The sequence below is a fragment of the Ovis aries genome, chromosome 12 (assembly GCF_016772045.2).
Source record: "Ovis aries strain OAR_USU_Benz2616 breed Rambouillet chromosome 12, ARS-UI_Ramb_v3.0, whole genome shotgun sequence".
NCBI classification, from domain to species: domain Eukaryota; kingdom Metazoa; phylum Chordata; class Mammalia; order Artiodactyla; family Bovidae; genus Ovis; species Ovis aries.
Window position 1 is genome coordinate 55,669,692 of NC_056065.1, and position 25,318 is coordinate 55,695,009.

At 47.4% G+C, this 25,318-nt stretch overlaps 1 protein-coding gene across 1 annotated transcript in view; it reads left to right on the plus strand.

The window, feature by feature from the left end:
• The first annotated feature begins 4,160 nt into the window (after positions 1–4,160).
• The window catches only part of TNN (tenascin N), a 59,695-nt gene continuing 38,537 nt past the window's right edge, over positions 4,161–25,318 (plus strand). Inside the window, exons 1-6 of the mRNA XM_042229129.2 lie at positions 4,161–4,597; positions 6,041–6,415; positions 7,608–7,871; positions 12,244–12,429; positions 13,702–13,791; positions 24,427–24,690. Coding sequence (XP_042085063.1) covers positions 4,192–4,597; positions 6,041–6,415; positions 7,608–7,871; positions 12,244–12,429; positions 13,702–13,791; positions 24,427–24,690 — 1,585 coding nt within the window. The 5' untranslated portion in view covers positions 4,161–4,191. The remainder of the gene's footprint in view (positions 4,598–6,040; positions 6,416–7,607; positions 7,872–12,243; positions 12,430–13,701; positions 13,792–24,426; positions 24,691–25,318) is intronic.

Sequence of the window (25,318 nt, forward strand, 5' to 3'; positions counted from 1 at the left end):
AGATTAATTCTTTTGATGGTGTTCTGCTGATTTCAACTACTGCTGTGGAGGAGAGGCAGCATCAGATGAGGACACGTGGGGATTTCTAGGATTCTAGCAGCTTCCCTAGTGGCTCAGGGCTTCCCTGGTGGCTCAGACAGTAAAGAATCTGCCTGCAATGTGGGAGACCTGGGTTCGATCCCTAGATCGGGAAGATCCCCTGGAGAAGGAAATGGCAACCCACTCCAGTATTCTTGCCTGGAGAATCCCATGGACAGAGAAGCCTGGCTGGCCACAGTCCATGGGGTTATAAAGAGTTGGAGACGACTGAGTGACTAACACTTTCACTTTCACTAGCAGTATTCTAGTTCTTTTAAATAATTTTTTTAATTGACAACAATATTAAATTAGTTTCAGATGTACAATGTAGTAATTTTATATTTCATAGGTTACACCTCATATGAAGTTATAAAATAGTGACTATACTTCCTCTGCTGTACATTATATCCTTGTAACAATTATTTTATACCTAGTAGTTGCTGCTGCTGCTGCTGCGTTGCTTCAGTCGTGTCCGACTCTGTGTGACCCCATAGACGGCAGCCCATCAGGCTCCTCCGACCCTGGGATTCTCCAGGCAAGAACACTGGAGTGGGTTGCCATTTCCTTCTCCAATGCATGAAAGTTTAAAGTGAAAAGGAAGTCGCTTAGTCGTGTCCGACTCTTAGCGACCCCACAGACTGCAGCCCACCAGGCTCCTCCATCCATGGGAGTTTCCAGGCAAGAGTACTGGAGTGATATCTAGTAGTGTGTACCTCTTAATCCACTTCACTTCATTTGCCTCTCCCCCACCTCATTCCTCTTTGATAACCACTAATTTTCTCTCTCTATCTGTGAGTCTGTTTCTCTTTTATTTATTCATTTATTTTTAGGATTCCACATATTAGTGAAAACGTATTTTTCTCTGTTTGACATTTCATGAAGCCTAATATCTCCCATGTCCACAGTATTCTAGTTGTTAATTTGGATGGTGGTTTCATGACTGTTGCCTTTAAAACAGTTCATTGTGTGTGTGTGTTCAGTCACTAACTCATGTCTGACTCTTTGCAACCACAAGGACTGTAGCCTGTCAGGCTCCTCCATCCACGGGATTCTCCAGGCAAGAATACTGGAGTGGGTTGCCATTTCCTCCTCCAGGAGATCCTTGCAACCCAGGGATCAAACCTGGGTCTCCTGTGTCTCCAGCGTTGGCAGGTAGATTCTTTACCATTGAGCCACTGGGAAGCCCATAACAGTTCACTAGAACTATTCAATTTATGTTGTATATTCTTTTCAGTATCATCCTTCCCCAAAAAAGATATGAGAAAAAAGGATATCATACTGAGTAGCTGATTAAAAATAAAACCTCAAAATAATTATTGAGGCCTTACTATGTGCTTGGCAGGGCTTTCAGGTGGCTCATGGGGTAAAGAATCCCCTTGCTACTGAGGAGATGTGGGTTCAGTCTCTAGGTCTAGAAGGTCCCCTGGAGGAGGGAATGGCAACCCACTCCAGTATTCTTGCCTGGGAAACCCTATGGACAGGGGAACCTGGTAGACTATAGTCCATAGTGATAGCTTATGGTGAATGATGTCGGATTCATGATCTCCAAAGAAGATTTAGCTTCGGGACCAGGGACCAGGCTTGATCACGCAAGAGCTTTTGTGTAGCAGAGTTTTATTAAAGTATAACAAGGGACAGAGAAAGCTTCTGACATAGACATCAGAAGGGGGACAGAGAGTGCCCCACTTGCTAGTCTTAGCAAGTGAGCTATATACTTTTTAACTGGTTATTACAATAAATCAAAAGAATGTCTCAAGGTTGTAAAGGTCTTACTAGACCCACTCCCACAATATACGTTTTAAGATGACAGGATTAGCCAGAAGGTTCTCAAGAAGGAGACACATGTCCTCGAGCAGGATACATTGTTATATACGGAATTTAAGGGAAAACATATCCTTGAGCAAGATGAGTTGTTTTGTTGTGTAATCATCAGTTCTGCGCTTAAAGAAAAAAAAGTTTGTCCTTTTCTCCTCCTTGAGAACTCCAGACCCCTTTCTCCTCCTTGGGGACCCCCAGACTTCTTTTCAGCCTACCTGGGAATTGACTCAGTAGGGTCATGAAGAGTCAGACACAGCTGAAGTGATTGAGCAGGCACACATGTGCCTGGCATGGTGCTAAGTGCCTTCCACATACAATGCAGTCAAGCAGCCACTGCTATTCCCACTTAACAGCTGAGGAGGTTAAAGCTCAGCTGGTGATGGACAGGGAAGTCTGGCGTGCTGCAGTCCATAGGGTCGCAAAGAGTCAGACGTGACTGAGCGACTGAACTGAACTCGCAGGGATAAACACCTGGGACCCGCTCCATTTGTCTTTTCAGTACATAGGAGCCGCCTCGCACATGGAGACCCTGAGCTTGCCTGGGACATAGCCACCGGGAGAGGACTAGGATTCCTGACTTCTCCGGTCTCTAGTACAAATGCTTGTGAGTCTTGAGTTGGTCACAGGAGTCCATCATTAGGAGGCAGCTCTGCACATGGGTTTCTGGATGACAGCTTGACTGAGAGATGCACTGGTTGGTGACTGAGTACCTGTGAGTCAACGTGAGGTGCAAACCAGGTCCCTGGCATCTGCCCTGACTCGGCTTGTTAGTGATCAAGAATGTGCCATCCCAGATGGGGGCCAGGGGCCCTAGGAGAGATGGGGTCCTCCTGCACACAGTTGGTGCCAGAGGTCTACACCTTCTGTGGGCGGCAGGGGTGGTGGAACCTAACAGCCAGCTCTGGTCCAGGTGGCCTGACTTACTAATCACCTGAGCACCAAAGGAGTTGGAGGCTGACTGAACCCCTCAGCATGTGGGGCTCTGTACTCCTGTCTTGAGGGTGGTCCCCTAGAGGACTTGGCTCTGGGTCCTGGCCTTAAAAGGCTTAGTCTTGTGTGGACACAGGTTGCATCCAAGAGTAATTACAAGACAAGAATCACTACTAAGAGATGCTCAGAGGGACCCATACACTGCTCTGACTGTTCAGCAGCTGCTGCTGCTGCTGCTAAGTCGCTTCAGTCATGTCCAACTCTATGTGACCCCATAGACGGCAGCCCACCAGGCTCCCCTGTCCCTAGGATTCTGCAGGCAAGAACACTGGAGTGGGTTGCCATTTCCTTCTCCAATGCATGAAAGTGAAAAGGGAAAGTGAAGTTGCTCAGTCGTGTCTGACTCTTCTTGACCCCATGGGGCTGCAGCCTACCAGGCTCCTCTGTCCATGGGATTTTCCAGGCAAGAGTGCTGGAGTGGGGTGCCATTGCCTTCTCCAATGTTCAGCAGAAGGAGAGCTAATTTCCGGCTGAGGTGAGGGAGGGGGTGTGAGAGAAGACTTTGTGGGGAAGTTATTTTTGATTAGAAATTCTGCTCTTTTGCTCGCTTGTGGGCAGAGGTGGTGAGTGGGACACTGGCCTGGAGGGCTGAGAACAGGTTCTGCCCTTTCTGGCCGTGGTACCCAGGTCAACACATCTGTCCCATGAGCCTCTGCCTCCTCATCTTCATGAGGCAGCACGATGTCGTGGTACCAGAACGGACTCTGGTGTAAGATTTCTTGGGTTCACATTCTGCCACTCTCAGCCATGTGTGCCTGTGGGCAAGTCATTTGAGGTAGCTGTGCCTCAGTTTCCCTGTCTCTAAAATGGGGATAACCATATATTCCATGAAGGGTTGTTGTGACGACTGAATGAAATAATAAATGTAGAATGTTTAGAATAGTGCCTGGCACACAACTTGTGTCCCACGTACAGCTACAATTGTTAGTGTTGTCAGGATTGATTAGGGTGAGCAAAGCTTGGCACAAAGTATGCCCTGACTTCAAGAAGTTGTTCTTGTTATTATTAAAGTGCAGGTGAAATACAGAATTAGAAATGAAGAGGAGGGCCTCTCAGGGAGTAGGAACAGTGTCAGCAAAGCAGGAGGCAGGAATGTGCAATGTGTGAAGAAGGAACAAAAAAAGTAATCTAATTCGAGCCCTCAGGAGATAGAGGATGAAAATTTTTTGCTGGTTTCTCAGCTTCCCGTGGACCCTTAGAATCCATTAAAAAGGCCAATCTCCGTCAGCAGATGTCCCTGGCTTTCTTTTGCATGTTCTTCTGGATGCAGGCTTCCAGGAGCATCGGTTCCCTGTCTCCCCAAGGATGGGTCTCCAGGGGAGGTTCTGCTTCCCCCTGGTGCTCCTGCTGGGCTCTGTGCTCTTGGCGACCTCGGCCCCAGCCACTCTCGAGTCTTCTGGATGCAGCGAGAAGGAGCAACAGGTCACCGTCAGCCACACCTACAAGATCGACGTGCCCAAGTCTGCTGTCGTCCAGGTGGAGGCTGACCCACAGCCCCTTCGTGGTGATGGAACCTCGCTCCTGGCCCCAGAGGAGACCGAGGAACAGAATATCGTCTTCAGGCACAACATCCGCCTGCAGACGCCACAGAAGGACTGTGAGCTGGCAGGCAGCGTGTGGGACCTCCTGGCCCGGGTGAAGAAGCTGGAGGAGGAGATGGCAGAGGTGAAGGAGAGGTGCAGTGCCCAGCGCTGTTGCCCAGGAGCAGCTGGTGAGTGTACCACCTGGTATCCAGTCAACAAACTCTGAATGAGCACCGCCGGGTGTTCTACCAGGCTCGTGAGCACCCTGCCTCTCACTCTGGGTTTTCTCTAAGGGAGATGTTATCACTGGTACTAGCTCTAGGGGTTATCTTCAAGCCTGAGCAGGGAGGGACCAGCAACTCTTAAAGTCTGGACTCTTGGGTCAGTGCTTTCAGAAGAGACTGCTTCTGGGTGCAGTTTTACCTGTAGATCCGATCTCTATTTCCCTTCATAAGGGGAAGCGACAGGTTGGAGGGGAAAGAAGACTGATGGCTTGGAGCTAGACAGGTTTGGGTACAAATCTCAGTTCTGGGTACAAACCTCCATTCTTTAGTGTGTGACTTTGGGCAAATTCCTCATGTCCTCAACTGTCTGTTGAGGAGAGTTCTATCAGCTAGTCTAGTTCTGAGAACTAGAGACGATGTACAGAAGATTTCTTGGCCCATTATTCAGCAAACTGTCCTTTTGTTAGTAATAAAGTACTACAATTTGACTTTACAAACAGTGAGAACTTCCATCACCACATTTTTTTTTTCAAGATAAACTGCTCATATTATTTTCCAGAGAATAATAATCAGTGATACTTCGGCATACATTTTAATGCTAGAAGAAATTGCTACCATTAAGAGCGCCTCCTATAGGCCAGATGCAGAACTAGACACGGAGGACGGGGCGGGGGAATAAAATGGCAATAAAAGAGCGTTAAATTGTCCCTGAGCAGCCCGAACGTCAAAAGTTTTTACGAAGGAAAGAGGATGTTCTGGGAATCAGGAGCTGGGGCTGGTGAGCAGACCAGGACTGCCCCACCCTCCAACTACCTCTTGCTGTCTGGAATTAGAGAAGGGAGCCTGGTTAATTAACCCTTCTCCCATCCCATAATGAGACTGGGCTGTTTCATAGATTCTGTAGGTCCACCTTTCAGGCTTCAGCTACAGCTCATTTCCTAAGGACGCAGACTTGCTAGGTCCAGCTCCTCCAATCAAGACAAACTCCCACCCTGCCTAACTCTCTCCTGCCCATCCCAGGAGCCCTGCCCCTTAGTATAACCTGGCCCACCGATACCCAGGTTGGAGCATTTAAGGCACTTTCATAGAAAAGTACTAAATAATTAGCATCTTTTACAGGGTGGTGGTGGGGGGACCAAGTGAAGTCACAGGAGCACTTGGGATGCAAAGGGAAAGGCTAGGGTGGTCTCTGTGACTTTTCAGGCATAAAGTATAGATTTTGCAGGTTCGAGTCTGGCCCATGGTGGAGAGGGCAGGCTCCTAGTCTTCCCTATAGACCCCACCCTCCTCTACAGAAGGAGTCTTGCAGAATCCTGAAATCATCTGCTCTCAGGGTTCTCAGGGATGGAGAGTCCCTATTCACAAGCCCTCCAGCCTCCGCTGACTGTTCCCCTCTCTCTTGCGCAGGTCTGAGCCGCCACTGTAGTGGCCACGGGACCTTCTCCCTGGACACGTGCAGCTGCCACTGCGAGCATGGCTGGGAGGGCGCCGACTGCGAGCGGCTCGCCTGCCCCGGTGCCTGCAGCGGCCACGGGCGCTGCGTGGACGGCCGCTGCGTGTGCGAGCCGCCCTATGTGGGCGCCGACTGTGCCTACCCCGCCTGCCCTGAGAACTGCAGCGGTCATGGCACATGCGTGCGTGGCGTCTGCCAGTGCCATGAGGACTTCACGTCGGAGGACTGCAGCGAGAAGCGCTGCCCCGGCGACTGCAGCGGCCACGGCTTCTGTGACACGGGCGAGTGTTACTGCGAGGAGGGCTTCACCGGCCTGGACTGCGCCCAGGGTGAGAGCGGAGATGTGCCTGGGCCTGCCTTTCTTCTGACCCGGCTCGCATGGTCCAGGCACCCTTTAACCATCAGTTTACATTTTGTCCTAAGTAGGGCACCTCACCTTTATTTAGTCTACTCCAGAATCCCCTGGAGAGCATGTGAAAATAGATTCCTGGGTGCCTCTCAGAGGTTCTGATTCAGCAGGTCTGAGGTACGGCCCCAAGAACTTGCATTTCTAACAAATTCCAAGGTGATGCTGATACCACTGGTTTGAGGACCAGTAGTCTTAGGTGATCTAATGTGTATGTGTGTGTGTGTGTGTGTAGGTGTTACTGAATGAAGTCTTGTAGACCCTGCTCAGGCCTTGGCCCTGCTAAGGCTCTCTGCCTGGCTGGGGGAGGGTTGCGGTTCTAGCTGCCAATAATAAAACTTAAGCTGAGATCCCTACAGCACAAGCTTTATTCAGTGGTCGAAGAATGGAGAAGCGGGAACTAAGTGCACAGATCAACTTCTGGCCCACCTAGCAAGAGAGATTCAATTTTAAAGAGTAGAAACGAAGGAAGGAGGAGTGAGGTTAATGATGGGGAGCCGTGTACATTAGTCTGCCTGCGAAGGAGCAGTGCTTTTTCAAAGGAGTGGGGTGCCACTCTCTTTTTATCATTGTTTTGACTCCTAATGTCCCAGTCAAGGCTGCTGGTAGGCATGTACTTTAATATGCCACTATAGAAATTCAGGGTAGAGTAAGACTCAGGGTCTGTTGGAGGTCATATTCACCATCTTGGTCCCAGCTGGTTCTCTCTCCCTCTCTCTCTCGCTTTCTCTCTCTCTCTCTCTTTTTTTTTTGTAGCTTTCTTTCTCATCTCTGGACTGTTTAAAGATTAATGTTAACTTCTGCTAAAGGCATAGGTTGGATGATTTTGAACTAAGACTTGGAGCATCACTGGCAACATAGGGGGTCAATATTAACTTCTAACTAGATAATAACTTCTGGGGGTCCACTGTGGTGCCTTATGCAGGCTGTGTATCCTCCACACCCACCATCATAGTGTTAAGCAGTGGATTGGCCAAAAAGTTCATTTGGGATTTTCCATATACTATGATTTGTCCAACCCAATATAAAGTAGGTGCTCAAGGAATACGTTTTGGCTGTGGATCCCCACCCCTGTTCCCTCACTGTCTCTACCCCTGTTCCTATTCTGTGTGCAGTGGTCGCCCCCCAGGGACTGCAGCTGCTCAAGAGCACGGAGGATTCCCTGCTGGTGAGCTGGGAGCCCTCCAGCCAGGTAGACCACTACCTCCTCAGCTACTACCCGCTGGGGAAGGAGCTCTCTGTGAAGCAGATCAAAGTGCCCAAGGAGCAGCACAGCTACGAGATCCGTGGTTTGCTGCCTGGAACCAAGTACATCGTGAGCCTGCGCAATGTGAAGAAAGAGATTTCCAGCAGCCCGCAGCATCTACTGGCCACCACAGGTGAGGAAGCAGCCAGGTTTCCCAGGAGAGGTCCTGCTCTATACATCTTCCACCGTCCCCAGAAGTACCCTGCTACTACTCAGGCCATTACTCTGGATTGGAGTTTGTAAAATACAGCTGTAGCAATCCTAGGTTCTGAAGAAAAGTCTCCATTCTTATTCCCCTCACTCTGCTCCTCCAAGCCAGTGATGGAGCCTGCTGGATTGGGAATTACAGGCTCTTCTCCATTCCCTGAGATTATTATTCATCAGTTGCTCAGTTGAGTCTGACTCTTAGCAACCCCATGGACTGCAGCAGACCAGGCTTCCCTGTCCTTCACCATCTACCAGAGTTTGTTCAAGTTCATGTCCATTGACTCGATGATGCCATCCAACCATCTCATCCTCTGTCATCCTCTTCTCCTCCTGCCCTCAATCTTTCCCAATGTCAGGGTCTTTCCAGTGAGTCAGCTTTCCATATCAGGTGGCCAGAGTATTGGAGCTTCAGCTTCAGCATCAGCCCTTCCAACAAATATTCAGGGTTGATTTCCTTTAGGATTAACTGTCTTGATCTCATTGCTGTCCAAGGGACTCTCAAGAGTTTTCTTTGGTTGCCCTGGCACTCATGTACAAGCAGCCATGGAGGACACCTGCATCCTCATGCCTTCAATGAGCCTCTGAACAAGGTCAAGTTGGTATGATTGGGGGTCTGCTGAAGCCACCTGTATCAGTTAGATTCATCTCAGCAGGAAAGAGAGGGAACAAACGGGGCAGCTTAGAAAGTTTAGTGAAGAGGTTATTTATAAAGGTATAGATAGGGTTTGGATGATGAAATACTCCAGGGCTGGTGTCAGTGGAGATCCACCCCAGTCTGAAGGGGCAGGGGATGGAAGTTGGTACTGGGACCCAGAAAGAGCTTTAGGAGATGGCTGCCTGATGAAGTGCCTTTGGTAGAGGAACACAGGCAGTCCACTGTGTCCTCATCAGGAGGCAGTGAAGGGGAACAGTTGCCCAAACTCTCTCTCCTGCCCTCTGGTCTTCTGGTGACTCTCACTGGCTGCACATGACCGGAAATCAGAGGGCCAGGGAACCCAGCTAATACATTTCATAGAGGTCATAATCTGGGATACAGAACAGGAAGGCAGATGGATCTGGAGGGACAGAATCTCTAGGGCACCACTAAATGCTACCAAGATGTTTGGAAGGACAAACATACTGCTTATTCTTTAGAAATTATTCATTCCTATGAAACCCTAGGATCTTCAATTGTTCAGAGAAACCTAGTTGTTTGAGTGATTCAAATTCATTCCTTTTCTCAGCATACTTTATTGAACATTCACTTGAACATTTATTTGAACATTGCCAGGCACTGTCCTGGGCTTCCCTTGTAGCTCAACTGGTAACGAATCTGCCTGCAATGTGGGAGACCTGGGTTTGATCCCTGGTTTGGGAAGATCCCCTGGAGAAGGAAAAGGCTACCCACTCTAGTATTCTGGCCTGGAGAATTCCATAGATTCTAGGGTCCATAGTCCATGGGGTGGCAAAGAGTCAGACGTGACTGAGTGACTTTAAAAAAATAAAAAGGCACTGTTCTAGGTGTGATAAAAATGAGCTGCCTCCATTTTCCCCTAAACTCTGAAGGAAAGTCCAGGGAGATCCAGGTGGATGGGCCTTTGGAATGCAATATCTTTGTAGAAATATCTGGCTGCCTGTCCATTTTGGTGGTAAGAATAGAGAAGGGTAGGGGTAGCTCAGTGTTTGAAAGAGCGTGAAAGACTTATCCTCTTTGGGAGGACAGTTTGTGATTGCCATCGTCAAGGCCCTCTAGCCGAAGACCTCTCAGAACACCCCTGTAGTTGAACAAGTTGGGTTTATTGATTGTTGCCTCATGGGAGCACACGCAATGGCAGACCACGGGTGTCTCAGGAAGACGGTGTTTGAGGGGTCTGATGTAGGATTTGGACTTGTGTTAGGTGATCTGAGAGAAGGGTTAGGGAAGCAGGGATTTACTTTCGATTGCCTACTGTCATGAACTGGGGATAATCCTGTGATTGGTATCTTAGTGAATCTTATCTAGAAAGAGGGCAGACTAGAGGGAGACTAAAGCTGTCATTGGTTTTTTTAAAAAAAGGGAGGGGGAATAGTCACTCATATTAGTCAGAAGGGAGGATGTTTAGTCATTTTTGTGATTTGGACAATGTTTGGTTCATGTTTGGCCTGTGTGCAGACATGATCTTGGAATGGTCTTGTTTCATCTTAATTTGTCTGCTGCTGATGTCCTGTGAAATTGTGTTTCTTTATTTAAGCTGCTCCCGGTCTTGGTTGTGGCACTAAGGATCTTTGTTGCGGCATGCATGTGGGATCTAGTTTCCTGACAAGGGATGAAACCTGGGCCCCTGCATTGGGAGCACAGAGTTTTACCCACTGAACCACCAGGGAAGTCCCTGTGAAATTGTGTGTGTTCAATGGGAGAACACAGAGGCCCACCTGCGAGAGTCAAGCCAGCGCCCTGCTGTTGGGCTGCTTTTCTCTTTCTGTTTTTGTCTGACTGCCCCTGTCTTCAGCCAGGACAGTGCCCACAGTCTCTCAATGAAGAGCAGAGACATCAGTTCTGAAAGTCTTAGCAACTACTCCTGGTTTCTTGCCCTGGGGACTTGTAAAATCCTGCAAAGATGACTGCAAAGTCGTCTAATCCAATTCAAGTGAAATCCTTTCTGGTTTGTTCCTCTGGGGACCCTCAGCCTGAGAGACACTTATCCCCATGCTCACCTTGAGCTCTTTCATGAAGTTCCTGGTTTTTCGCTTGTGAGCCATGTGGTACCCCTTCTGTAACCCTTGGGTCATTTTCATTATTCACCTCTTGACCTGTTGTTCCCTCAAGGAACTGCCATCCTTGGGGAAGAACCTGGAGGCTGGCAGGTGAAAGGCAGAGGGAGTGCTTCAGGGAAAAGGCTCCGAGAAGCTCTTTACCCATAACAGAGAGATTCAGAAACATTCAGAGACACAGGCGTTGAGATTTCGCCCCTTGACCAATACACAAATTCTCTGTTCTGTGTCCTTGACAAAGGGTCAGTCAGCCTGGTGGGAACACCTTCAGAACCAAGGCATGGGAGGTGAGGAGAGGGGCGAGGCTGAGAGTCTAGGGCTTGTCTTTCCTGTTCCAAACTTCAGGCCAGGTGAGACTGGCCTGGGAGGTGACCATTGGAATTCAAAGCACTCCCAGGGACCCAGACCCCACTCCACCACCAGTACCCGAAAGTCCTTCCCGCAGAGCCACGCCAGCAATCCATTCCTTGGTAACAGGCATCATATTTTCATTTTCTCCTGAGTGGACGGGTGAACATTTAGCCATTAATACTTCATGTGGCACTGGTATGGTTTAGTTGCTCAGTCGTGTCCACCTCTTGCAACCCCATGAACTGTAACCTGCTTAGTTCCTCTGTCCATGGAATTTCCCAAGCAAGAATACTGGAGTGGGTGTCCCATTTCCTTCTCCAGGGGATCTTTCCGACCCAGGGATTGAACTCTAGTCTCCTGCATTGCATTGGAGAAGGAAATGGCCATCCACTCCGTATTCTTGCCTGGAAAATCCCATGGACAGAGGAGCCTGATGGGCTACACTCCATTCGGTTGCAAAGAGTCGGACACGACTTTAACGACTGAACTCCTGCATTGCAGGTGGATTCTTTACTGACTGAGCCAGCAGGGCATGAAGAACTATACAGTTACTTTCTTCCCTCACAGGATCAATAGGTAGAGCAGCTGAGGATATCAGGTATCTGGGAGAGGTACTAAAATCTGGTAGAAGGTGCAGGAAGAATCCTTCAAAGGACCAAGTTAAAATTCTTCCATTTTACAGTTTTGCCTAGGGGTAAATCTTACAGGAGAATTTGAGAGAAAGGGAAGCAACTGTAATTTGGGAGACTGAGGAAGGAGCTGGTTGTATTACCAGTGTTGCATTCCAGGAAATTTGAAATATATTTCTCAAACTCCACAAGGCCTTGAGAGTCTTGTCATGGGGCTGTGTCTTTGAAGAGCTAAAGAGTGAATGTTTGGTTCAGAGCTGTGTGACTGCCCCCCAACGCCGAGTGTGTTGACAGCTGGCCTCAGAGTTGAGGTTCAGGTCTTGGCCGTGGCAACGTTGATGGGGAGGGTTGCTTGGCATCTGATGGGCTGGGATAGGGAAGAAGTTTTCCTGGAAGACAGTCTGTCCTCCATGGACAGTGTGAAAACCAACAGTTATGTGTTAGGACACATTTTAAGGACATGTCCTGGGGCTGCAGCCTGCATTCAGAGTGTCAAGAATGGGAGCTGACCTGGTAGCCAACAGCCTGTTGCAGACGGGGCCCCTGGTCTTCACCGCTTTCTCTTGCCCTCCCTGACCCCTGCATTAGATCTTGCTGTGCCTGGCACTGCCTGGGTGACGGATGAGACGGAGAACTCCCTTGATGTGGAATGGGAGAACCCCCTGACCGAGGTGGACTACTACAAGTTGCAGTATGGCCCCCTGACAGGGCAAGAGGTGGCCGAGGTCACCGTGCCCAAGAGCGGTGACCCCAAGAGCCGATATGACATCACGGGTAAGAGCCAGCACTGGGGAGGCGAGATGCTTGGTGTGGATGCTGAGGTGGGGACTGTGTGAGCAGGGGGGACCAGCAGCTACAGGGCTCAGCTGTGCACAGAGGATTCTGAGGCCTTGAGAATCACCTGAACCCTGACTCCAGGAGCTCACAGAGGTCAGCCCACTCTGAGGGGCCTGAAGACTCTGCGCCAGCATCCCAGGGCTGACTCCAGGATCTCGGAGCACCCGGGTAGCAGATTACACGTCTGAAATGTTCTTCCAAGTCAGCTAACCCCTTGGAAGCCTCTGTGTCTCAGAGGGGATTTGATGGCAGACAAGCTTTCTTTTTGGAAGAACTGAGTGTGTGTCTGTGTGTATGTGGTGTGGGAGAGAGAGAGACATTGAGAAATTGGTTGAACTTGGTTTGTTCAGTGCCATATGTGGAAGGAGTTGAGCTAGGCAGCCAGGAGTGGGGCATTCCTCATCACAGGTGACTGAGCAAACACTGGAAGACTGGAAATCAGATGGCTGCCACAATGGGGCCACACAGGGCTGGGTAATGTTTTGTGGCACCTGAGGCTTGCAGTCTTCAGGACTCTCTTTAAGAAAAGTGACACATAAGCATGAATGCCCAAGCACATGGCCTTGGAAGGGGCTGGTGCAAGTGAGGGGCTCCTTGGTACGTCCCCCTCTGGGGTTTTGTCCTGCCCTCCACCCTCTGATTTCTGTCTTGAGAGGTCATCTTGGGGTTCTCAATGTTTTGTGGGGTGTGCCTCATACATTCTACCATTTGCCTGCATTTTGTCACCAAAGTCTGAATTTTTGTGCCACGAGAAACAAGCATTCAGGTGGCTGCTACAGAGAAACAAAAAAAATTAAGAACAAAAAAGAAACAGAAAAGGCTGAGTAAAGTGAAGCCAAAAAAGAAAATGAAGAGGAAGAAGTTAAGTGAATTATTACAATAGGAAGGAAAGAAACTTTTGAGGGAAAATGATTGTCGGGAGCAGAAAAACATTTGGGCTATAGATACAATTGGGAAATATGTGCTTAATGGCCCAAGGAAGAAACCGGAGCCTCATCAGATTCATCTCGGCCATTCTGACCCGTAAACTCCTCAGTTATGCCTCATGTTCCGCTGGTCCTGCAGCTCTTCAGCTGCCTTAGGTAGGCTGTAGTCTTGAGGGGAGATGCACAGCCCCGCCCCTCGCCCTGCCGAATCCCCAGAAGAGCAGTGCTGGGGCTCCAGGGTCTAGAGCCCGTACTCAACCCGGCATTGGCTGCTTGTTTCCAGGTCTGCAGCCGGGGACGGAATATAAGATCACAGTCATCCCCATGAGGGGAGACCTCGAGGGCAAGCCGATTCTTCTGAATGGCAGGACAGGTAAGAACCACGTGGAGGCACTGTGAATGCACCCCATGCTCGCGGTCTGCTATATTCGTGGCTGACTCCTCTTTGGATAAAAACTCCGTACTTCTGTGTACAGAGACAGCCAGTCTCTCTGTGCACTGACATTTCTAGGGGAGGGTTGTGGGGCAGGAGAGGGGAAGCAAACTTCTTCTATCTCACATTTTTCTTGCTGTTGAAAATCTCCACCTGGCTCTTGGAGTCAAGGGGATAGGCCATTTCCAACACCTTTCTGCTTATTTTAATAGCTTCAATCACTGGGTTCTTTCCAAGGCATTTATTATCTTGGACTTAGGCACACAGCTCCACAGTACCCAAGACAGGTGATTTATAACTTTTTTCTTGTCATTTAGGTGTTTTTTCATGACAAACACACTCAGGGAGTTTGCTTTAAAATGTCAAGAGATATTAAAGACTTTCGCAGGGGAGTAGCAATAGATTTAGCATCTGTGGATTAAGAAAATATATGATGACAAATGTTGCTATGAATCAGTAATATTTGACAGTAAGTTTGTAATTTATTAATCAGAAAAGAATTTGAAATCATGGTAGTTTTATATGCAAGATGTCCTATGTAATTTTTAGTTTTTAGACAGTGCTTGAGCCCGTATTGAATTGTGAGCCTCGTGCAAACACTCTGTGCTCCTGCCAAGTCACGTTGGGAGGCTGTGAGCTTGATGTCGCTGAGTAAAGGCTAATCCTTGGAGCCGGCAAAGAAGGGGTATTTGAATTTGGAGACTTTCTTGAAAAGTTTTGTAGTTCTTTTTAATTCAGTCCTGGCAATAGCTGGTTGGAGTGGTGAGAATAAGAATGACATGGTGCAAGAATTGAATTCACTGTTTTGGCTGCCTAACAGATTGCATAGCTGGGATGTGAAAGAATTATATAGTTGGGCAATCATAAAGGATAAAATATACATTAATTTTTTAACCATACAGTGTGTACTGTACAGCCTGCATGAACGGTGGACTAGTGAATCACCATCAGTGAGTTGGAAAATGGCAGGTCTTTCCTTGCTTCTAGAGGCTTTTTCTTTAGCTGTGAATTAATCGAGAGCTTACCATGCCCCAGGCATTATACTAACTGTGCACTGCTCATGAATTATCTCATTTAGTTCTGATTATAATCCTGTGTGATAGGTCTTATCATTATTTTTAAGTCACATATGAAACAGCTGAGGCTTAGAGAAATTAAGCTTAAGATTGCCCAGCTTGGAAGTGACAGGGCTGGGACTGGAACCCAGGATGTCCACTTTGGTGGACGCAAAACTAAAAGGGCACCTACATTTATTTCCCTGTTCATTGTGAAATTGAAAGTTTCTGTCATTCAGTAGTGTCTTTTGTGACCCCATGGACTGTAGCCCATCAGGCTCCTCCGTCCATGAAATTCTCCAGATATGAATACTGGAGTGGGTTGTCTTTCCCTTCTCCAAGGGATCATCGTGACCCAGAGATGGAACCTGAGTCTCCAGCACTGCAGGCAGATTCTTTATTATCTGAGCCACCAGGGAATTTCTGGTTAATTTTCATACTCTTTACTCCCTGACTAAAATTCTGTGGCTTCTCCTTGTCTTGGGTAAGATAGATTCGTTTTATCTTGGCTTCTGTTGGCCCATCCAACCTGGGCCAGAATTTCCCCCCAGGAAGCCTTCCTGCAACTGGACTCTTCTTGGGGTTCCCTAACACAGAAGACTTCTCTCTACCTCGTGGGTTTGTTCGTGTTGTTACCCCTGCCTGGAAAATTCTCCACTGTTATCTCTAGCTGTCAATTAAGTCTGTCAACAAGCATTAATTGCCGAGTATCATTGGGTCCTAGAGACACGGTTCCTCTAGATACATAGATGATGAGCCCTGGTCCCTGCCTTTCAAGGGCTCACAGAAGTAACATCACACATCCCTCCAGGTCAGCCCCTACACTGGCCGCTCCGCTGAGGTCTTCTAGGACCATGTTAAATGGCAACCATCTGTGCCCCTGAATTTCTAGAGCATTTAATTACAAATGGCCTTGAATTGCCAGTTAAACTTTCAAGTGTATTATCCTAGCTAGAACATGAGCGTTCAAGAAGTATTTTTATTGCTTATTATATTCTAAAAGCAGGATGGGATATTTTATTGGGTTGCAAATAAATTTGTATTATGTGCCTTATTAACATGACAAAAAAAGACACAATAATTTCTAAGGTCAGGAAACACTCTCACACCTGGCTAGACTGTTAATGTAAGAGGGAGGGGAAGAATCTCTCTTTTCTCCAGATGTTTTGCATTCCATGAGATGGAAAAACACACTGGAATATAAGAATGGTATATGCACGTACAGGGTGGAGCTGGCACAGTTTAGATATTTTCCATTTAACGAATCACTTGGTGGAACTCAGACCATGGAAGAGAAAGTGTCGACTGGAAAATCTTACCCTGTTAACATGCTCAAAGTGCACTGAAAAGCACTTCTAAAAACCTCAGGACCAGGTCAGCTTCTGGAGAAGCACGCACCGGCCAGGCCAGGGTCCCCAGGGAGAAGGGTTCCCAAACTTCCCCATCAGACCCTCGCAGCTGCATCGCATCAGATGGCCAGAGAGGCAGGCCCCTCAGTGAGAGGTGGTGCTCCATCTGTAACGTGGAAAGTTGGACTGCATGAGTTTCAAATTCCTCCTCTTACTTTTTTATGTTTATGATTTTGTAATAACGTCTGTAATTCATGCCTTTCCATAGTGAGTCTGAAACAAAGGACCCCTTGCTTTTTCATAATCTCCCGTGTTCCCAGGCACATTAGAACATACGGTCTAGCATATTCACTTGTTAACAGTTTTCTCAGAACTTTTCCCCTGAGACTGTGCTATGAAATAAGTTTTGGCAACTCTTACTATCCTTTTCACTTGGTATTGCTTCCCATACACAGTGCTTCATTTGAAATGGCCCAGCCCCTAAAACTTTCCTTCTCTAGCTCCTTTTTGTTTCATGATGAGCTTCTGTATCATTCAGAATTCCTGTCTCTCACAGCCACCTCACATCTACACCCTGTAGCTGAAAAATAATGAGAATCTCTAGCCTTTGAGGCCCCGCTGTGTTCTAGGTACAGAGGGGCTTCATGAACATTATCTTTGGTCCTTCTACTAACATTGCAAGCATTGTTATTCGCATTTTACAGATGAGAATGTTGAGGCCTACAAAGTTTAGGAGATTCAGAGTAAACTAGTGAATGACATTTGAGTTTAGGGTTGCTTTCCATATGCAAAGCTAGAGGAGGACAGCAGGAAGATGGATTGATCTCTGTGAGCACATTTTCTACATGTGATATCTTTTGAATAACTTTTTTGCCACAGTGAACAGCAGTGGAGGAGACCTGAGAAAACATAGCTACTATAGTTCTATACTGAAGAGGTACTATACATACCTCTTCAGTGAACTCACCTCCAGAATAGTAGTGTAGGCCCTGTCCCTGGTCCCTGACCTCAAGCCCATGTCTCCGTAGATTTTAGGCCCTGACTGTGCCCTTTTCCACTATGCCAGCTAGGTGGCTCACATGTGGCTGTTGTGAATGGAGAAGGCTGTCCCTAAGCCTGTGGCCGTGGGTTGGAGCATGGACCCGTGCTGTTGAGTATGTCAGCATAGACCCAGGACAGCTGTAACCCTACCCAGCCATGTGGGGGAATCTTGTTATAAAGCAGAATAACCTGTCCTTACGCGCTAGAACTCCATAGTTGCCTTTTCTGTATCCCCAGTTTGTAGATCTCTCTGAAATGGGCCTCACCTTTATTTGAGTGTGTGTGTGCTAAGTCGCTTCAGATGTGTCCGACTCTCTGCGACCCTGTGGACCATAGCCTGCCAAGCTCCTCTGTCCATGGGATTCTCCAGGCAAGAATACTGGAATGGGTTGCCATGCCCTCCTCCAGGGGATTTTCTTGACCTAGGAATCGAACCTGCATCTCTTATGTTTCCTGCACTGGCAGGCAGGTTCTTTACCATTGGCGCCACCTAATACATGCACTCAAAAGTGAACCTCTCCTATCAAGCCACATAACTCTTGTCTTAGATGTCCCTCACTCCCATGGCCCTGAGAAAGTTCCCACCAGGGCTGCTAGTGTCTAGCAGGTGGGAGACTGCAGCCTGAGGAGGAAGCTGGGGCTAGGGTAGGAGGGCCCATCTCCCAGTTGAGCCACGGCTGTGACTCATCTCGGATCTGGCCAGCTGCAGCAGGCTACTAAAAGGCTTTGTTCCATGGAAAAGACTATTTATGTTCCCCATATTCGTTCTTGGCAGAGAGGGAGGTCTTGGTCCGGATAAGTTGGCTCCTTCCAGGGATGTAGTGCATTGTAGGGGGTCCTATCACTGAGACTTTCCTTCTACATCTGTATCTTGGCATCCGATTCCCATCCTGAAATTTACCAAGGAGAGGAGCAGCTCTTTAAAGAGCCTCTTAAACACTTCAGTTGTTGTTGCTGTTGTTAGGGAGTTGAGAGAAAGGGGGCAGGGAGTCCCAAGTTCCAGGCTGGCCTGGCCTCTCACTGACTCTATGAGTTTGGAGAAGTCACATGTCCTCTCTGAGTGAGGTCTCTGTAACCCTGACGTGCTATGATTCTATTTTGCCTCCTACCTTCTCACTTCATAGCCAAGATGGCTTTTCCCTGGTTCTTCTCTGTTCCTGGGGTTGCTGGGACTGTTGCCGGGAGGAGGAGGAGCCTCAGGGCTGTGTGTCAAAATCAGGCCTTGTGCCAGAAATCTGTACTTCCCTGGATCGGTTCCCATAAACCTTGGTGGTAGCTTAGCCCTGTTCACCCAAGTGGGACAGATGCAGTCTAACACATCTCTTTAGGACTGTCCTTAATCCAGAGGCAGTGATGGAAAGAATTCAGTTTCTTTTTCTTTCTATCTTTTTTTAGAAAAAGACTTCCTTCATCTTTCTTTTTTTTTTGGACTTATCATACTTTTATTATATGTAAAGGCAAGCCTGCCCTCATTACTGTTTATGTTAAAAAACGTTTTATCAGAGTATAGTTGCTTTACAATGTTGTATTAGTTTCTGCTGTATAGCAAAGTGAATCAGTTATACATATGCAAAATGGTACAGATGAACCTATTTGGGAAGCAGAAATAGAGACACAGTCATTGAGAACAAGTGTATGGACGCCAAGCGGGGAAAGAGGAGGTGGGATGAATTGGGAGACTGGGACTGACATATATAATATATACAACTATGTATAAAATAGTAAACTAGCAGGAGCCTCCTTGATGCTCTGCGGTTATCTAGATAGAAAGGAAATCCAAAAATGAGGGGATATATGGAAACATTCAGTTTCTTCTTTGAGGGTCATTCTCTAATCTTTCTGATCTCTGTTTCCCAGATATTAGAGTATTGTAGTGGCTGCCACAGAGCTAAACTGGTGTGTAATCCTAGAGGTAGCCCCTTGTCTCATGCTTATTCCTATGTGCTTTTTTTTCTCTAAGAAGTGGTGTGTTACATAACCTCACTTTTTGCAAATGACCTGTAAAACTATAATGTGTTGAAAAAGCCAGGTGCCATTGATTGACCACATACTACATGCCAGGTGCTTTTCATATAGTATTCTGTCAAACTTGATTATGATAACATAAGGCTTCCTCCATCCAGCCATGTGGATGTGATGGATCTCGACAGAGGTGCACATGCAGGCAGCCTGCACCCTACAAAGCTGTGGGCCTGGGCTGAGGGTCCTGGCAGCCATAGTGGCAAGCACTGGTCTGGGGCAGGGAGAGGTGGAGAGAGGCCTGGGGGTTGTACAGATGTGGGAGAGGATGGGGGCCAGGGACTTCAAGAGGCAGGACTCTCTGGGGGTTCCCCATCCTCACTTTGCCAGTCAAAGTGTCCCCACTCCCAACTGAGCACTGATTTCCCCAAAGTGACGTATTACCATTGGAGGCTCTCTTCATTTCCTCCCTGACATGTGCAGAATCATGCTTTGCACAGAAAGGGGCAATGGGGTGAGGAGGGAGCCCTCTCCCTCGGGGAATACACTTTCTCCTGAGCATCCTCGTAGAGCCTGCTTGAGCCTCCAGAGGCCCAGGACGAGGCCCTTCTGGTGTCTGTGTTCTGAACGCACTGCCCTTTCATCCCAAGAGGCCCACTCTGCCAGTGGGTGTGAGGTACGCCCAGCCCAGGTCTCAAGAGGTGATGGTCTGGAACCATGCCCTCTTTCTAGTTGCCCCTCCAGTCCACCAGTGCTGCTGGATTTCAGGTGGCAAGGAATTTTCAGATCATACTTTATTTTATTTGCAACTTATTATTATCATTTTAGTAGTGGGCTTCCCTGGTGGCTCAGATGGTATAGAATCTGCCTGCAGTGTGGGAAACCTGGGTTTGATCTCTGGATTGGAAAGATCCCCTGGAGAAGGGAATGGCAACCCACTCCAGTATTCTTGCCTGGAGAATCCCATGGACAGAGGAGCCTGGTGGGCTATGGTAGTAAAGAGTTGGACACGACTGAGCGACTAACACTTTCACTTTTTTTGCATTCTTAGTAGTAGTCATAGTTTCATAAGAAGAGGCTGATGGGGGCCTTTCCCTGATCGGTCTTACAATCCCAGGGACATAGGTTCAATCCCTGGTGGGGGAACTAAGACTTCACTTGCCTCGGAGCAACTAAGCCTGCGTGCGCAACCATTGAGCCCGCGCCACAGCTAGGGAGTCTGCCTGAAATCCCGCATAACACAATGAGGGTCCTGTGTGCTGCAACCAAGGCTGGATGCAGCTAAACAAATAAATACTAAAAAAAGAAGAAGAAGAAGAGGCCAATGGTAGTGGTATAAGATGGAAATTTGTAGTCTTAGGTAGATGGGAATGGATTCAAATCTTGACTCTACCAGTTACCAGTTAATAAGTCCAAAAGCAAACCTTTGATTCCATTCCTCTCCTCAGCCTCTTCCGGAGACTCTACCCTCCCTCATATCTCCCCATCTCTGTGTTTCCTGCCTAGAGAAGTTCCTTTAGCATTTGTTGTGATACCAGTACCAAAGATCTCCCTATCTCTGTAAATGTCACCACTTTCTGCAAATTGCTCAAGACCCAAACCGACAAGTCATTATAGTCACGTCAAATTCCCGAGCGGACTCTGGCAGCTCTGTCTTTGCAGTCTCCCCAGTCCTCTTTCATCTGCCACGGTTGTCCACGTTCCTGTCATCTCACACATAAACTGTTGTAGCGGCCTCCGAGGGGACCCCGCTCTTGACCTGCGATAGTCTGTACTCTCTCCAGCAGCCAGAGGGGTCCTTTTATAACATGTCAGATCATACTATTCTGTGAACCACCACCCGCCTCTGCCACCCCCAGAAGCTTCTCATCTCATTCTGTGCAAAAGCCAAGTTGTTACAATGGCTTTCAAAAGCATCCCCTTGCCTCCTTAGCCTCACTTTCAGCCACTCAACCCCCTCCCCTACTCTGTCCTGATGCCCTGGCCTACTGCTGTTCCCTGAATACATGGAGCAGGGCCTTTGAACTTGCTGCTACCTTTGCCTGAAGTGAGGTCCCCCAGATTGTCCATGGCCCGATGCCTCTTTTCACTTTGCTGTTTGCTCAGATGTTACCTTCTCACTGGCCTTCCTTCTAAAATCCCAAGTATCTTTCTTCTCTCACTTTCTAGTTCCTTTACCTTGCCCTGTTGGGCTTCCTAACACTGTCCCCACTTGTTTACTGTTTGGCTCTTCCAAGAGAAAGTAAGCTCCCTCGTAGAGGGTCTTTATTCTCTTCATTGCTTATATTAGTTTCCCAGGGCTGCTATAACCAAGTACCAAAACCTGGGTGGCTTAAAACAAAACTTGAGTGTCTCTTGGTTGTGGAGGCTGGAAGTCTGAAATCAAGGTGTCAGCAGGGCTACATTTTCTCTGACAGCTCAAGGGGAGGATCCTTTCTTGTCCCTTCCAGCCTCTGGGGTTTGTTGGCAATCCTTGTTTTTGTTGTTTTTTTTTTAACTTTTTTGTTTGTATTGGAGTACAGTCTATCAACAATATCGTGATAGTTTCAGGTGGACAACAAGGGGACTCAGCTGTACACATACATGCATCCATTCTCCCCCAAACTCTCTTCCCATTCAGGCTGCCACGTAACATTGAGCAGAGTTCCCTGTGCTATACAGTAGGTCCTTGTTGGTTATCCATTTTAAATATAGCCATGTGTACATGTCCATCCCAAAGTCCCGAACTATCCCTTCCCCCCATCCTCCCCTCTGGCAACCATAAGTTTGCTTTCTAAGTCTGGGAACCTGTTTTTATTTTGTAAACAAGTTTATTTGTTTCATGGCTTTTTAGGATCCCATTATATAAGGGATATCATGTGATATTTCTCTTTCTCTGACTTACTGAGAAGTCATTCTCTAGGTTCATCCATGTTGCTGCAAATGGCATTCTTTCGTTCTTTTTAACGGCTGTGTTCCATTGTGTGTGTGTATACGGATACATATTAATATATATCTTCTTTCCGTTCCTCTGTTGATGGACCTTTAGGCTGCTTCCGTGTCTTGGCTCTTGAGAACAGTGCTGCAGTGAACACTGGGATGCGTGTTCACACGTCTGTCTCCTCCTTGAGTGTCTTCATCTTGTCTTCCATTTGTATGTGTCTGTGTCCAAACTCCCCCCTTTTATAAGGATCGGTTCTACCACCCTAATGACCTCATTTTTAACCCTATGTCTCTAGACCTCTAAATGAAGTCACATTTTGAGGTGCTGGGGTTTAGTACTTAGATTTATCTTTTTGGTAAGGGGACACAGTTTAACTCATACCACTGCTGAGTCTCTGGCTCCAAGTAGACACTCAGTGTGATTGTTTAAAGAAGGAGTCAGGATCTACCATTTACTGTCTGTGTAGTTTGGGCAATTTATCTAATTTCTCTGAGTCTTGCATATAATTAGTGATCTCAAAATGGTAACCATTATTAATTTTGCAAACTAGTACATGGAGAACCTGGTAAATGCCTTATGTTGTTACTATGAGGTCTGATAAAGTCAGGAATTAAAAGCACCTGGCACTTGATATGTGGTCAATAAATGGCAGTTGATTTATTAAATAAAATATGCACTGTCTGGTGATAGAATGTATTTCATTTCCTTGCACCAAAACACGGCCACTGCACTCAAGAAAAGTGCACTGATGTCAAAGAACATAGCTATGTAAAGTTGTAACTTCTCTCCTGGAAAATCCTTGGCCAAGAGAACTAGAGCAGGATGAGGAAGAAGAAAAACGCTTAGATTTCCTTTCTGTGTGTCTTCACCCAGAAGGATACCAATCTATATGTAAGACAGGGTCTTGGGGCAAGCATCTTTATCAGTGACCTTGATGGGTGCACTCAGATGAATCACTTATTAAGTTTGCAAATGGTAAGAACCTGGAAAGGAAAGTGGGCATCTTGGATAAAAGACTAAATTATAAATGGAATCTGTAAGATAAAATATAATGAGGATAAATGGTGGGTCCAGGACATGTACAATATGCAAAAATTGGGAAGATGTGGTTTAATGTGGAGATCCTCAACCTTTGATGTACATCAGAATCACCTGTGCAGTTTTGCGTATCTGTTTTTTAAATAGAGATGTCAGGGCATATCTCAGACCTTCTGAAGTAGACCCTCTGGTGCTGGTACTTAGTAGGTGTCCTTGGTTGACAAAGGTTGAAAACCCCTGGGGTAACTGGGACAAGTATGAAAAAAACAGGAATTTTCTGAGGCTCTGGGCTGAGGCTGTTATTGAGGGGTAAAGTGTCTGTGACATTTTGTTCTGGGTTCGTCCTTCTAGAATATGAAGTCTTTATGAAGAGGGATTTTTGACTGTCCTGTTAACTGGTGATTCCTGAGAGCCATTACATTCCATGCCATGGAATGGATGCTCAGTGAATTGTTGAATGAATGAATTGAGTTCTGGGAATTTTTCTTAGAAAAGGGAACGACAAGAGCATGTCTAGATGTAAATGCCGAGTCTAGAAACTAAGTGGGAAGTTGGTAATATAAGTTTATAATATGATAGAATAGATTTTAATTTACAAGTGCATAAATTAGAGAGGTGAAGCTGTTTTGATTAGGGGAGAAGTAGGAGGAGACCAGGCCTCCCTGGTGACTCAGATGGTAAAGAATCCACCTGCAGTGCTGGAGACCCTGAGTTGGGAAGATCCCCTGGAGGAGGGCATGGCAACCCACTCCAGTATTCTTGCCTGGAGAATCCCCATGGACAGAGGAGCCTGGCAGGCTACAGTCTGTGGGGTCACAAAGAGTCAGATCTGACTGAGTGACTAAGCACAGCACAGTACAGGAAGAGACCATCCACCTGCTGAATGGTCTCTGGGAAGAGGAATTAATTGTATTCTCCATGCCCACCAAGGGTAGACATACTTGAAGGCGTAGCCCCTTCAAGTGGCCACACTTGGAAGAGCTTTCTCTAATGTGTTCAGTGGTCTGAAAATGGACATCCATCAGGAAGCCCTTTCTCAGCGTAGGGTTCAAGCAGAGGCCAGTTGTCCCCTGTCATAGATGATGGAGAGTCTTGCATTGCACAGACTATGGAACCAGGTGGTCCAGAAGAATGCAACCTTGAAACATTTGAAACCTTGACCAGCCAGAGGTCTTCTCTAATTTTTCGTTCTTGTGTTATGTTTATGAAGAAATCGATAGTCCAACCAATGTGGTCACTGACCGAGTGACCGAAGACACAGTGGCGGTCTCCTGGGACCCAGTCCGGGCGGTCATTGATAAGTACATGGTGCGCTACATCTCCGCTGACGGGGAGACCAGGGACACGGCGGTGCCCAGGGAGCAGCACAGCACTGTCCTGACAGGCCTGAGGCCGGGGGAGGCCTATGAAGTCTACGTGTGGGCTGAGAGGGGCAACCAGGAGAGCAAGAAGGCGGACACCGCGGCCCTCACAGGTAACAGGAGAAGGGGGGTCGTCTCTCATTCTTATTCTCTCCCATCTCTAAATAGACTTCCTCATGGCAGGGTGAAGATTGATTCTTGAATTAAGAGACCAAATCCCACCTAGCACCAGCTCTTTTGTTTGCAGGTGTGGGGCAGGGGGTTGCCAAAGCAATTTTAAATTTCTTAATTATGAATTTTTTCCCCTTTTTAACCTCAAGCAAAAGAGACCATCCTTTTAGTTTGAATCAGAAGGTCATACTTTCGTGGGTTGAAATTCCACATGCGACTCTCTCAGAGCAGAGGAACACTTTCTAATTTTCATTTTTTTTGGACATGAAAACTCAAAACATTTGGCTGACAGTGAATTTGAATGCTTATCTCAGCTTGCAGTGACTGCACAGGCACTGTGTGTGTAATCTGGAGCTCTCTTTCAGACCATGAAAATGGTTTGCCTCCTGAGTCACCATTTACCAAATGTACCAGTTCTAACTTTATGCTTTCCGAAACTGTAAGGGCTCCCTTAACGCCATCCCGCCATTCTGCTCGACTGGGGCCTGCAGGTGTCCTGAGGCTGCAAGGGGATGTATATCCCAGACATTCCTTCCGCTTAAACTCTCCTCTGGCACCGACTTTGAATTC